Raw genomic sequence first — 13,408 nt, 5'->3', positions numbered from 1 at the left:
CAAAGGGTTTCAACAGACATTTATCCAGGGAAAATGTACAAGTGACAATAAGCACATGATGAGATGTTGAACATCACAAGTTATCATGGTAACACAAATAAAAATCACAAAGAGATACCACTCTTCATCAGGATGACTAAGTTCCTTTGTCTTTTTCTGACAGTTTGACTACGATGTGTCTAGGTATGTATCTCTTTGGGATATTTCTTCGAATTTGTTGAGCTTCTTGACATGTGAATTAATGTGGATTTTTCATCACGGTTGGGAAGTTTTCAGCCATTCTATCTCCAAATATTCACTCTGATCTTGCTCTCTCTCCTCCCCTCTGGGACTTCCCTTATGCTTCTGTTGTATCCCTGATGGTGTCACACAAGTCTCTGAGGATCGACGCATTTGTCTTTGTCCTTCTTCTTTCTGCTCTTCAGACTGGATAATCCCAAGTACCTACTTTCATGTTCACTGAATCTTTCTTCTGCCGGGTCAAATATGCTCTTAAGCTAGTTAAGTTTTCATTTCAGTTATTGTGGTTTTCAACTTCAGAAGTTCTATTTGGTTTGTTTTAAAAATTTCTCTCTTTCTTTATAGTCTCTATTTAGTAAAACATTATTCTCATGCTTTCCTTTAATTTGTTAGACATGAGTTCTTTTGGGGTTTTTGAACATATTTTAAATGAATGATTTTTGAATCTTCATCTAGTATGTCTAGTGTCTGGCTTCCTCACAGATAGCTCCTATTCAATGCTTTTTCCCCCTCAGTGTATGGGTCATATATTCATGAGTCTTTGAATGTGTCCAATAATTTTAATTTGAAAACTGGGCATTTTAAATATCATAATGTGGCAACTCTGGAAATCGGATCCTCCCCCAATCAGGGTTTGTTGCTGATGCTTTTGTTGATGTTGTTGTTGCTATTTGTTTGGTGACATTCCCGAACTAATTTTGTAAGGCCCTTCTTCTTTGCTGTGTGTAGACATTGAGTCTCTGCTCAGTTACTTCAGTGTTCAGCTAATGTATGCACGGAGATTAAATGCCTGGAACCAATAAGTCACCCAGTCTTTGCTGAAGGGTTTTGAGGGCGGTGGAGGGGGACATGCCTTCAATTCTCCAGCAGTTTACCAGCCTGCCTCAGTTTTTACTTCCTTCTCATGCAGCATTTCAAGGTCAGCCTGAAGTGAGAGATTGGTGAAATATATCTAGTCAGAAATATTTTGTTAATATATTTATAAACATTTAAAACATTTTTATAATCCCTATGGAAAAGGATATCCTGAGAGAGACACTAAGCTAATATGTGAAAATATTAAATAAATGAATGGAAATGACTCACGGGTGAATGAGTATAAGGAACCTGAGGCTCTGATGGGGACTCCCTCCCCAGGCTCTCTTTGCACCTGCCCTGGGTTGAGCCCTGTGCTCGGTGGGTCCTGAGCGCCCACGGCAGCCAGTCCCCCTGGCCACCCTGCAGAGGAGGTTTGCGTCGGGCTCACCCCATCTTCCCCTCCCTGTGTGTATCTTGCACGGTGACACACAGCCATGTCTTTGGCAGTAACGGGGCTCAGCTGTAGGACAACTGGTTCTTGGATGTGCCTCTGGAGACAGAGCTGCAGCTCAGGCAGGATGGGTTGCATTTTGTGACTCCAGAATCACTTAGTTTTCTGACCCACTGCTGCTCCTTCCCCGGGGGCTGGCAGATCCAGTACCAGCAGGAACCACTGGTTGTGACGGAGAATCCTGGGAGAGCATAGGTGACGGAGGGGGTCTGCGAGATTTCAACAACCTGGACCAGCTTCCATCAGTTTCACTTGGGACAGGACACCTTAGGACCGACAGAAAAATAATCAATTGTGACAAATATCAGGCACTCATACAAGTCAACCATTTTGGAAATATCTGAGATACTCGCAAGAGCAGTAACCACCAGAGAAAAGACACTCATGGTTTTCTGGTCAAGGTCCAAGACTGCTAGAGAACCCAGCCCACAGCAGGAGGGTTCTCACCAGATTCCGAAATCTAACCTGGAAGATGAAGGCCCCAGGCATAAAGCAGGGCAGGGCCAGGGGGCCTCAGCCTCTGTTTCAGAATCAGGGGAGAAAGCATGACGCTCTCTTCCCAGGGTGGCCCTCCCTTCATTGGGATCCTGGAGCTCCAGGTCAAAGAAGCCATCAGACCACAGAGAGAGACCCCTGAAGGTGCAAAAATAAACTCTGAGAACGACTTCCAGCACAGCAGCATGAGCCGCTCTGCTCGCCCACTCCCCAGGAAGCTGGCGATGATTGTTTAAAACAACCATGAACAGCGTCTGGAAACGGTCCTAAAGACAAACAGCAAATGAAGAAACAGCTATTCAAGAACGTCTTTGACAGTTTAGGCAGAAAGGTAAGAGTCTGTGGCATGTGAACCAAGACTGCTCCCTCCCTCTCCTCTCCCAGGCCATCAAGGTGCAGACTCCTCTCTAGGGTGGTGTAGTCATGACACAGGGCTCCCCCTCCTGCAGCCTCAGTCGGAGGGCTTCTGTCGTGGGAGGAGCAGGGCTTCAGCATTTCTCATCCTGTCCCAGGGGCCTGGTGCTGAGTCCCAGTCACGTGCAGTCAGGAGATGGGCTCCCTTCTTCTGCCCCGCTCCCACTCACAGAACAGAGACTCTGCCTGGGGCCTGGAGCACCGAGAACATGGGGTCCCTCATCGTCCTTGCTTTGGTTCACAAGATGGCGGCTCTCCACGCCAGGAGAGGTGAGCTGAGAGGACTCCAGGCTGCTTGCCCTTCCACCGAGGGCTCAGCTCCGAGAGTGGGGGTGTCACTCAGAGAGTGGAGAGGAGGAGAAACAGGCCATGAAACAGCGAGCTCTCAATACCTTCTCAAAGGATCTGGCTTCCTTTGCAACAGAGTTCAAGGTCAAGGGCACTCCCAACCAGTGGAGGTCGTGTGACAGGCAACTGGGAGGAGATTCATGGACTCAACACAGATACAACCTAGGCTGTAGGTTGGCCAGTTTGCAGGAAGGAGCCATGGAATGAATAGTTGGGAAGAGCCCTCCTGGACTCAGAACAAATATCAAATACCTAAATAAATGGAAAAACATCCCATATTCATGGATAGGAAGATTTACTTAGCATTGTTAAGATGGCAATAATCCCCAAATTTATCTACAGATTCAACCCAATACCTATAAAAAATCCCAGCTGATTTCTTCTGAGAAGTTGGCAATCTGATTCTAAAGTTGATATGGAATTGCAAGAAACCCAGAATAACCAAAACAGTGTTGAAAAGGACAGAGTAGGAAGATTCACACTTCCTACTTTCAAATCTTACCACAGCACAATGGTAATCGAGACAGTGCAGTACTGCCTCAAGGATAGAAGTAGAGATGAATGGAAGACAATTCAGAGTCCAGCTATACATCCAAATATCTATGGCCAACTGATTTTTGACAAGCTTTCCAAGGCCATTCAGTAGGTAAAGAATCATCTTTTCAACACATAAATCCTTGGAAAACTGGATAGCCACACGGAAAGGAATGATTGGACCCCCACCTCACACCATATATGAAAATTTATTCATAATGGATCAAAGACCTAAACATTAGAGCTAAAACTATGAAAAGTTTAGAAGAAAACATAGGGGTACAACTTCATGGCCTTCTCCTCAAGAAATTAAAATTTCAGGGGCCGGCCCTGTGGCTTAGCGGTTAAGTGCGCGTGCTCTGCTACTGGCAGCCCAGGGTTCAGATCCCGGGCGCACACTGACGCACCGCTTCTCCGGCCACGCTGAGGCCACGTCCCACACACAGCAACTAGAAGGATGTGCAACTATGACATACAACTATCTACTGTGGCTTTGGGGAAAAAAAGGAGGAGAATTGGCAATAGATGTTAGCTCAGAGCCGGTCTTTCTCAGCAACAAGAGGAGGATTAGCATGGGTGTTAGCTCACGGCTGATCTTCCTCACAAAAATAAATAAATAAATAAATAAAATAAAATAAAATAAAATTTGAATTACCATATGATCCAGGAATTCTACTTCTGCGTATATACCAAAAGAATTTAAATCAGGACTCACACAGATATTTGCACACCCATGTTCACAGGGACATTATTCACAATAGTCAAGAGTTGTAAGCAACCCGTGTGACCATCTATGGATGAATGGATAAGCAAAATGTTATATATACATACAATGGACTATTATTCAGCTTTAAAAAGGAATGATACTCTCACACATGCTACAACACAGATGAACCTTGAAAACATCATGCTAAGTGGACTAAGCCAGTCACAAGAGGATAATACTGTACGATTCCACTCATATGAGGGACCTAGAGTAGTCAAATTCATAGAGACAGAAAGTAGAATGGTGGTTGCCAGGGACTAGGAGGAAGAAAAGAATGGGGAGTTAGGGTTTAACGAATATAGAGCTTCAGTTTTGCCAGATGTGAAGAGTTTTGGAGATTGGTTGCACAACAATGTGAATGCCCTTACTACTGAATCGTCCACTTAAAATGGTAAATTTTAGATTAGGTATATTTTACCACAATTGAAAAGTAAAATAAATTTTGTGACCTTGGGTTTGACAAAGGATTCTTAGATATGACACCACAAGCATGAGCAACAAAAGAAAAAATAGATGAATCGGACTTCATGAAAATTTAAAACTTTTGTGCTTTAAAGGACACCATCAAGAAAGTGGAAAGGCAGCCCATAGGATGGGTGAAAATATTTGCAAATCACAAATCTGATAAGCAAGTCATATCTGACTATTTACAGAACAATTACAACTGAATAGCAAAAGGACAAGTAACCCAATTAAGAATGGGCAAAGGCATCTGCAACAACATGGATGGGCCTGGAGGGTATTATGTTAAGTGAAGTAAGCCAGAAAGAGAAAGACAAACACTGTATGATCTCACTCATATGTGGAATATAAACCAACACATGGACAGAGAAAACTGTATTGTGGTTACCAGGGGCAATGGGGGTGGCAGGTGGGCACAAGGGGTGAAGGGAGACATATATATGGTGATGGACAAACAAAAATGTACAACCCAAAATTTCACAATGTTAAAAACTATTAAAACATCAATAAAAAAAAAATTCAATGCAGAGGCTCCGTGTGAGTGAAATGCACCTCAGTGTCTTTTGCTACTTCTTTTGCATACCCCACTCCAAGACCCCCAGAGCAGGCCTGCTGCTCAGAACAAGTCCAGAGTCTCAGATGGGCAGGCCAGACAGCTTTGAAATAAAAAGAATTTTATATTTAACAGTCAATTTGTTTGTCAATAATACCTCAATAAACCTGGGGGGGAAAAACCCACTTATTCGCCCACATACTAACAATAATAATACTACAATAATTAGACTGCCAAAAAAAAAAAACAAAAACAAAACAAAAAGGAATGGGCAAAGGACCTGAATAGACATCTCTCCAAGGAGGATACACGGATGGCCAAGAAGGCAGGCAAAGATGTTCAATATCACTAGTTATGAGAGAAATGCAAATCAAAACCACAATGAGATACTACCTTCCATGTATTATGATGGTACAATACAAAGTCAGATAATAACAGGCCTTATGGATGTGTGGGAAACAGAACCCTTGTACACTGCTGGCGCGAAGTAAGATGGTGCAGCCTCTATGGAAAACAGTGTGGCAGGTCCTCACATAATGAGACACAGTTACCCAATGCCCCAGAAATCCACTACTGGGAGTGAATGAGTGAACAAATGTGTCTATAAAAGGCTTGTACAGAAACGTTTATAGCAACATTATTAATAGTAGCCAAATGGTGAAAACAACTTCAATATCCATCAAGTTATGACTGGATAAAAAAATGTGATATATCCATATAAAAGGATATTATTTGGCCATAAAAAGAAAAGTATTAATAGATGCTAAAACATGGATGAAGCTTAAACACATTATGTCTAGTGAAAGAAGCCAGTCAAAGGACCACATATTATATGATTCCATACATATGAAAGTCCAGATGAGGGAAATTGAGACAGACAGATAGATATAAGTGGTTGCCAGGAGGGACACAAGGAAATTCAGAGTGACTGCATAATGCGGATGGGATTTATTTTTTGAGGTCTGAAAATGTTCGGCAATTAAATAGTAGTAATGGTTGCACAAGATCAAGAATGTACAAAAAGCCACTAAAATGATACACTGTAAAATGGATAAAACAGCAAATTTTACATGTTATGCAATTTCTACATGAAAAAAATTTAAATAATATAAAATATGAATTAACTAAATTATATAAAAGAAAGTGATGATTACTCGAAACACATCACTTTTTTTTTCAATTTATCAAACCTATATATATATATTTTTATTGATGTTTTATTAGTTTTTAACATTGTGAAATTTTGGGTTGTACATTTTTGTTTGTCCATCACCATATATATGTCTCCCTTCACCCCTTGTGCCCACCTGCCACCCCCATTGCCTCTGGTAACCACAATACAGTTTTCTCTGTCCATGTGTTGGTTTATATTCCACATATGAGTGAGATCATACAGTGTTTGTCTTTCTCTTTCTGGCTTACTTCACTTAACATAATACCCTCCAGGCCCATCCATGTTGTTGCAGATGGGATGATTTTGTCTTTTTTTTTATGGCTGAGTAGTATTCCATTGTGTTTGTATATACCACATTTTCTTGATCCAATTGTCAGTCAAGGGACACTAAGGTTGCTTCCACTTCTTGGCTATAGTGAATGATGTTACAATGAACATAGTGGTGCATAAGCCTCTTTGGATTGTTGATTTCAGGTTCGTTGGATAGATTCCCAGTAGTGGGATGGCTGGATCATAGGGCATCTCTACTTTTAATTCTTTGAGGAATCTCCATACCGTTTTCCATAGAGGCTGCACCAGTTTGCATTCCCACCAGCTGTGTATAAGGGTTCCTGTTTCTCCACATCCTCTCCAACATTTGCTGTTTTTTGTCTTGGTGATTATAGCCATTCTAACGGGTGTGAGGTGATATCTTAGTGTTGTTTTGATTTGCATTTCCCTGATGATCAATGATGTTGAACATCTTTTCATGTGCCTATTGACTATCTGTATATCTTCTTTGGAGAAGTGTCTGTTCATTTCCTCTGCCCATTTTTTGATTGGGTTGTTTGTTTTTTTGTTGTTCAGTTGTGTGAGTTCTTTATATATTATGGAGATCAACCCCTTGTCAGATGTAAGTTTTGCAAATATTCTCTCCCAGCTGGTGGGTTGTCTGTTCATCTTGATTCTGGTTTCCTTTGTCTCATAGAAGCTCTTTAATCCGATAAAGTCCCACTTATTTATTTTTTCTTTAGTTTCCCTAGTCTGGGTAGGCATGTCATCCGAAAAGATTCCTTTATGACCAATGTCAAATAGTGCAAAACATATCACTTTTGTTCTTAAAATAATCAAGCCAAAGACACACATTTTGGGGTAGCAAATTCTGATCCCCCGCACATGTTACTTTCAGAATAAAATCCAGGTCTTATGGCCTGGCGAACATCCTGTAGCAGAGGAGTTCAACTTCCAGGAATTTGTGAGTGGATTCTGAACACAGCTGTGATTAAAATTAAGTCCTGGAGACTATCAATCACTGATGTTACATAAGACAAAAGTCCTCATTACTCAAAACACACCACTTGGCAAGCGTTTCACCACGTTTTCCTGTTCCTCTGCATCCAGGTTGTTTCTGTCTCCTTGACCAGCCACGTGGTGAGAAGCTGCACCTGGGTGGCTGCTGCCCATCGCTTCCCTCCAGGAGCAGGACGTCATGTTGGCCTGAACGGCCCACAGGGGCAGTGTGTCCCACAGACACTGGCAAGGGCAGCCCATCAGGACTTTGAACAGCAGCAGCCCACCCGGGCCTGCAGGCGCCCTCCCCACCCCTCACGGACCTCCCCCCACACCAGGCTCCAGGGGCAGTTCTCTCCCTCCAATGCCCCTTACTGCCCATGTGTGGAGCGTCAGCTCAGTCAGGCAGGACAGCCTTCTGGGTCAGTGTGGGCGCAGCAGGAACACAGAACCACACTAGGTATTTCCACAGGGAGGATCTGACACAGGAACGGGTGGCAGGAACACCTGTCTCGGGGAGCCCCGGGCTGGCAACTGCAGGAAGCAGCTGACACCCTTGAGGGGAACCCAGGGAAGGGGCTGAAATGATCAGAACCTGGAGACCTGGAGGAGGTCCAAGGGCAGGAGACCCAGACCTCTGGGTGGTGTGGGAGCCACTGGGGCAGCTGGAGGCTGGTCTGGGAGCCTTGACCCAACGGGGCCAGCAGGTGAAGGCGACAGCTCCTAACAGGACAGTGCAGGCCTGGCCATCGGCCTCCTACAGCCTGGTCCTGAGGTGAGGACCACAGACAACAACGAGAACAACCTGATCCTTCAGTCTTAAATGGAGCTGTGTCCTGGCTACTGAGCTGACCTGACCCTCTCCCGGAGAAGGGGGCACAGGCCCTCCAGCTGAGGAGCCATTCTGCCAACGCTGGAGCTTCCTCCTGTCGCCACCCCAACAACACCCATGGGAAATGATGGGGGACAGGAGGGAGGAGGGGGTGGAGTTGCACAGAGATCCTGGCCCTGTGCTCTGGAGCTGCTGCCAAATGCCCCCGAGTCGTCCTGTCTCCCCCCACAGCCGCCTCCTCACCTCACGGAGCGCCCAGTGTTCTTGTTCCCGGGGGTACTCTGGCGAGAGGGCCTGGAAGGCTCCTCGGGGGCAGGCCGCATAGCTGCTGGGTCCTGACCTGCAACCAGGAAACACCCAACCCCACCTGGAGCACGGACTCAGAGCCAGGAAAGGACAGCGGATTTCAGAGAGGGGGCTTGTGACAGCCTAGGTGTGGGCTCTGGGGGCGGGGGCGCCCTCTGGGCCTGGAGTGTGGAGTCTGAATGAGGGCCTGGTGGGGCCTTGCCTGGGGACAGTGGGGGGCTGCAGCAGGGTTGGGGCTTGGTGGGGGAAAGGGTGGGTGACTTCCAGGCTGGGGAAAAGTCCCCAGGGCCCACCCACTCCCCTAAATGAGAAAGTGGGTCAGCAGGACCAGGACCAGACCTGAGTGCCTGGGAAAGGAAGCGCCCCCTCAGACCACAGCCCTTCCTCCCACTCTGCCCCAGAGTAACGTGACATTCAGTCATTTGTTCTGCCCTCCTGGTGCTCAGCCAATTCACCAATTTACAAAACACCAGGAAATAGAAATTTCTGAGACATCAAAACTACCCTGGAGAGGGAGGGCCCCCAGAGCAACGGACCCACAGCTGCTCAGGTCTCTGCATCGGTAACTCCACTTCCCAGCCCTTCTTCACCTGGGACAACACTTGCTCTCCCGAAGGTGGGGATGATCAAGGAAGAGCACGAGGTGGCCGTGCTGGGGGCGCCCCAGAGCTCAGCTCCCATGCCAACCACCGTGATCAACATCCGCAGTGAGACCCCTGTGCCCGACCACATCGTCTGGTCCCTGTTCAACACCGTCTTCTTGAACTGGTGCTGCCCGGGCTTTGTGGCATTCGCCTACTCCGTGAAGGTGGGGGATGCTCCAGAAAGTGTGTGTGAGCCTGCAGAGATGGCACTTGGGGTGTGGGGAGGCCTTGTGTGTGTGTTTCACGTTGTGTGTGTGTGGCTGGGGGATCTCGCAGTGAGGGAACACGGCAAGGCTGCACAGGGATGGCCGGGGCAGCCTATGTCTCCATAATCCCCAAGTCTCCTTCCCAGACTAGTTAGAGAAAGTGCATGCTTCACACTTTGAATTCAGACCTCAAGTCTGGTCCAGATAAAGGAAAAGGTACTCAAAAGACTCTGACCCTGGCAAGGTGAGTGGCCAGTGAAGGGGCCAGAGCAGAGGGAGGAGTCTGAGGCCTCATGGAGAGGCTGAGGCTGTGAGGAAGGAGACGGAGGCCCCAGCAGGGAGAGGGCCCATCAGGCGCTGTCCTGCTCAGGCTCAGGGGCCGGGGATGGCAGCTCCCCATGTGGGTGAAGGGCAGGTGGAGGCTGCTCTGGGCAAGGACCAGCCAGGGGAGGACCTGAGTCATAGCACCTGGCTCTCACCAGCACCCTTCCAAGTCCCTCTCACCTCTCTTCTCCCCTAGTCTAGGGACCGGAAGATGGTGGGCGACGTGACTGGGGCCCAGAGCTATGCGTCCACCGCCAAGAGCCTGAACATCTGGGCCCTGGTCTTGGGCCTCTTTCTGACCACTGGATTCATTGTTCTTCTGGGATATGCCGCCCTGAACTTCTACCAGATCGTTATGATATCCACGTAGGAGGGAAGAGGCTACTTCTAGCTGCCCATGGCTGCGGCCCCATCCCTACCGTCCCCGCATCCTGGGGCTGTTGGCCCTGCCCCCTCGCCCCTACCCCTTTCTACAGCAGTTTGCACAGACATGCCTGTCTACACCTGGATTCAATAAAGCACACTTGCCTGTGACGGTGCTGTGATGTCCCATGGGCAGGGGCCCTGCTGAGAGTCCCCAGCCTGCCCCCGAGACTGGGCCCACTCCTCCCTGGCCCACCTGCTGTGCTGCTCTGAGGGGGGCTGGGCATGTCCTCAGGTTGTGTTGGTTTCCAGCCTCCTGCTGGGAGCAACAGCTGGACCCGGGTCCTGGGACGGGGCTCCCTCTTTCCCCAAGGTCTGCGTCCTGACGCAAGGGCACACTGTGCCCAGAACACCCTTTGCCCCGAGGACCAGCCTCCCTGACTCTCGGGGGGCTGGGAGCCGCAGTGCTGGGTGAAGGCGGGCAGCTCAGACCCTGTGGGAAGGCCATGGGTTTTGCATGTGTGGGCTCGGCTGATGGAGCCCCGGCCCTCCCCGCCCCTCCTGGGCGATCCAGCCATTGTTGCATCCTGCTGCTGCCTCCTCCAGCCCACCAGGCTCTGTCCTGCTCCCCTGCGGGTGAGGGGTGGGGGCAGCCAGTGTCCTCAAGGGGGATAGAGCGCTCAGCTGTAGGCTGACTGCAGAAGCCAATAATCAGAACTGGTGACTCAGCCCCATTAGACCAAAACCCTGAGAGGAAGGACCAATTTCTCCAACCCAAACCGGGCTGGCCCTGCTGGCTGGAGCAGCCGCGCAATGTGCCAGCGCCCCAGTGCCCCAGCAATAGGGACCCTGGGGCATTGGCTGTGAGCCTCTGCCAGAGCCTGGGATGCACAAGGGGAGGTTGGGCCATCCTCAGCCTGATGCAGGGGGAACTTGCCCAAGGCAGGTATTCCTGTCTCTGAGGCCCCAGAGGGAGTGGGTGGGGATACACACTCTGCTGGCTGACTCACCATGCCCTGCACAGTATCACCCTGGAGAGGCTGCAGAAGTCCAAGTGGCCACAGGCCGGTGCCAGGGAGTTGAACCCTTCTCCACAGTGCTTTGCCCTTGGGGGATCCAGCCTCACCTGGCTCCAGCAGCGAAGAGAGGCCAGTCCTGTTCGCTTGCACCTGAAGTCAACAGCTCTTCATGCTGGGTTCTCCCTCAGTCCAGCCCTCCAGACGTGTCGGACTGCCCAAACTCCCACACCCCCAGTGTCATCCCCTGCAGCGCCCTAACTCCTTGGCCACACGGGTTGGGGTCCTCTTTAGTGAACGATGACTTGCCCGAGGGCGTCCCCTTATCTCCGCTGGTCCCACGTGTGGGAGCAGCAAGGCGGTCCTTGGAAAGTGGGTCCTGGGGGAGGGGACGCTGATGGACCCGCCCCTCTGGGTCCGGGAACTCACTGCCAGGGGGGAGGGTCTGCGGCGCCCCCTGCCAACGGACAGGGCAGACCCGGGTTGGGTCACCCTGACCCCGGCTCCGGTGGACAGGAGGGGCCCACATTCTCCTGTAGGGCCGCTGTCATGAAGGGCACTCAGCATTGGGCCTACCCCATCTGAGCTTCCGTGACCTGGGATGAGGGTCCTGCTAGGGGGCGACCCTCTCGCGCAGCCCGCAAAGAGCCCCTGATCCCGAGCTTTTGAAAAGTTGCAGGTGAGGCCTGAGGCATGACGCAGGCGCAATTGCAGGTCAGCGGGAAGGTCCTGGGTGCTGACCACTGGGCTCTCGAGGGCCCAGCCGGGAGCAGCCTTGGTCCTCGGAGCCGCAACACCGGCTCTGGTTCCGAAGTGGGTGGGAAGGCGCCCTGTGTCGCCTGGGGGTGGGCGGGGCTTACGGTGGTGCGAGCTGGGGAGGAGGGGAGGTGGGCGGTGGGGACACGTGGGTGGGGCCTGCTGTGGGCGCGTCGGGCGTGTGGGCGGGGCCGGATAGGTGGGCGGGGCCGGGCAGGTGCCGGGCTGCAGAGGTGAGCCGTGTTCCTAGAAATCTTTTCCAAACAGCACTCGGAGAGAATATTCTCTTCCCGCTTTGCCTGGGGTGAGCCTGGAGGCCGATGGCCGGGCTGGACTCCTGAAGATGCCCAGCCCAGGTTTGTCCCGATGGGGGCCGAGGGCAGAGAGGACAAATGTACTCCTGGGCGGAGGATGGTCCGTCTGTTCCTGGCCGCGGATGCCCCAGGTCCCAGTGGAGAGCGTCCACTTTCCAGGCCCACAATGGACAGGGGCCCTGCAGGGCAGAGTCAGGACCAGCCTGTCCATGGGCCGAGGACCGCCAGTTTTGTGCGGAAGGCAAAGACCGGGACACCCCAAATGCTCGTTGCTAGGAAATGGCTACACAGCTTCAGATGTGTTACACAAGGGAGCACCACACCCCGTGAGGGGAAGGATGTGGCTGTTACAGGCCACCCGGTGGTGACGCCCACAGGCATGATCTGAGCCCAAGAAGACAGACAGGACTGTGCCAACTGCGTGATCCATTTATGGAATGCTCCGGGTTAGGCCAGACCGTCGCAGGTGCAATTCCGCACTTGTCTGCCACTGGGCGGGACTGAATCGAGAGCTGTACCAGGAGACTGTGGGTAGAGATGGTGTGCTCCTTGTCCTGATAGGGGTGTGGGCACGCGGGGCATCCAGTTCCAAAATTGTACAGATAGCAATTGCCCATATTAGTGTGCGTAAATTTCAACTAAAATCTGCAAATAAAATGGGGGGATCAGTGCAAGTACAGATGCTGAAATGACAGAATGTGCTCGTTGTGAGGGCTGGGTAACCAGCAGATGCTCCTCTTATTATTCTTAGTTCATTCTGTGCAAATTTTGCCATAACAGCAACAACAAAAAAATAGTTTAGCTCCAAAGGTTAAACTGCCAGAGGGGGGAGATCTACCGTACCGTAGTCAGAGGTGGTGGGAATGATTGGAGTCTCCACGGGGAGGAATCCTGAATCCCCAGAGACCACCACCCCTCTGAGACCACAGCAGTGCCCCCAACCCGCCTTCCTATTACAGCGAGCCCTCAGGCTTGCTTGAAGCCAATGCAGGGGCTGCCCCCAGGAGCACTCCAGACTCTCCCCCTGGCCTACCCCTTGGCCACTAGACCAACCTAGGTTTGACCCCAACACGGCAGAGGGGT

General features: G+C 50.1%; 1 protein-coding gene and 1 long non-coding RNA gene across 3 annotated transcripts; one reads left to right on the top strand and one right to left on the bottom strand.

The window, feature by feature from the left end:
- Positions 1-12,041, bottom strand: LOC147912502 (uncharacterized). 2 transcript variants are annotated; one of them, XR_015549676.1, is made up of 3 exons: positions 11,366-12,041; positions 1,327-1,815; positions 1-1,165 (listed from the first exon to the last, which is right to left on the bottom strand). It is a non-coding gene; the product is annotated as an uncharacterized LOC147912502 (long non-coding RNA). The 2 variants fall into 2 exon arrangements; XR_015549677.1 differs by having other exon boundaries at positions 1,487-1,815.
- On the top strand, positions 9,325-10,246 carry LOC101405717 (interferon-induced transmembrane protein 1-like). The gene is made up of 2 exons (XM_004441096.3): positions 9,325-9,510; positions 10,073-10,246. Exons 1-2 carry the CDS (start codon positions 9,325-9,327, stop codon positions 10,244-10,246), a joined length of 360 nt encoding a protein of 119 aa, XP_004441153.2.
- Positions 12,042-13,408: the final 1,367 nt, after the last annotated feature.

Source organism: Ceratotherium simum, chromosome 34, assembly GCF_057802395.1.
Source record: "Ceratotherium simum simum isolate JZ-2026a chromosome 34, ASM5780239v1, whole genome shotgun sequence".
In the NCBI taxonomy this organism is placed as follows: domain Eukaryota; kingdom Metazoa; phylum Chordata; class Mammalia; order Perissodactyla; family Rhinocerotidae; genus Ceratotherium; species Ceratotherium simum.
This window is presented reverse-complemented; position numbering and strand designations above follow the sequence as displayed.

Bases quoted from the DNA above. Each gene is read 5' to 3' on its own strand.
- LOC101405717 (XM_004441096.3), top strand. From the start codon at position 9,325: ATGATCAAGGAAGAGCACGAGGTGGCCGTGCTGGGGGCGCCCCAGAGC. The intron at 9,511-10,072 runs GTGGGGGATGCT...CTTCTCCCCTAG, and splicing joins CATTCGCCTACTCCGTGAAG to TCTAGGGACCGGAAGATGGT.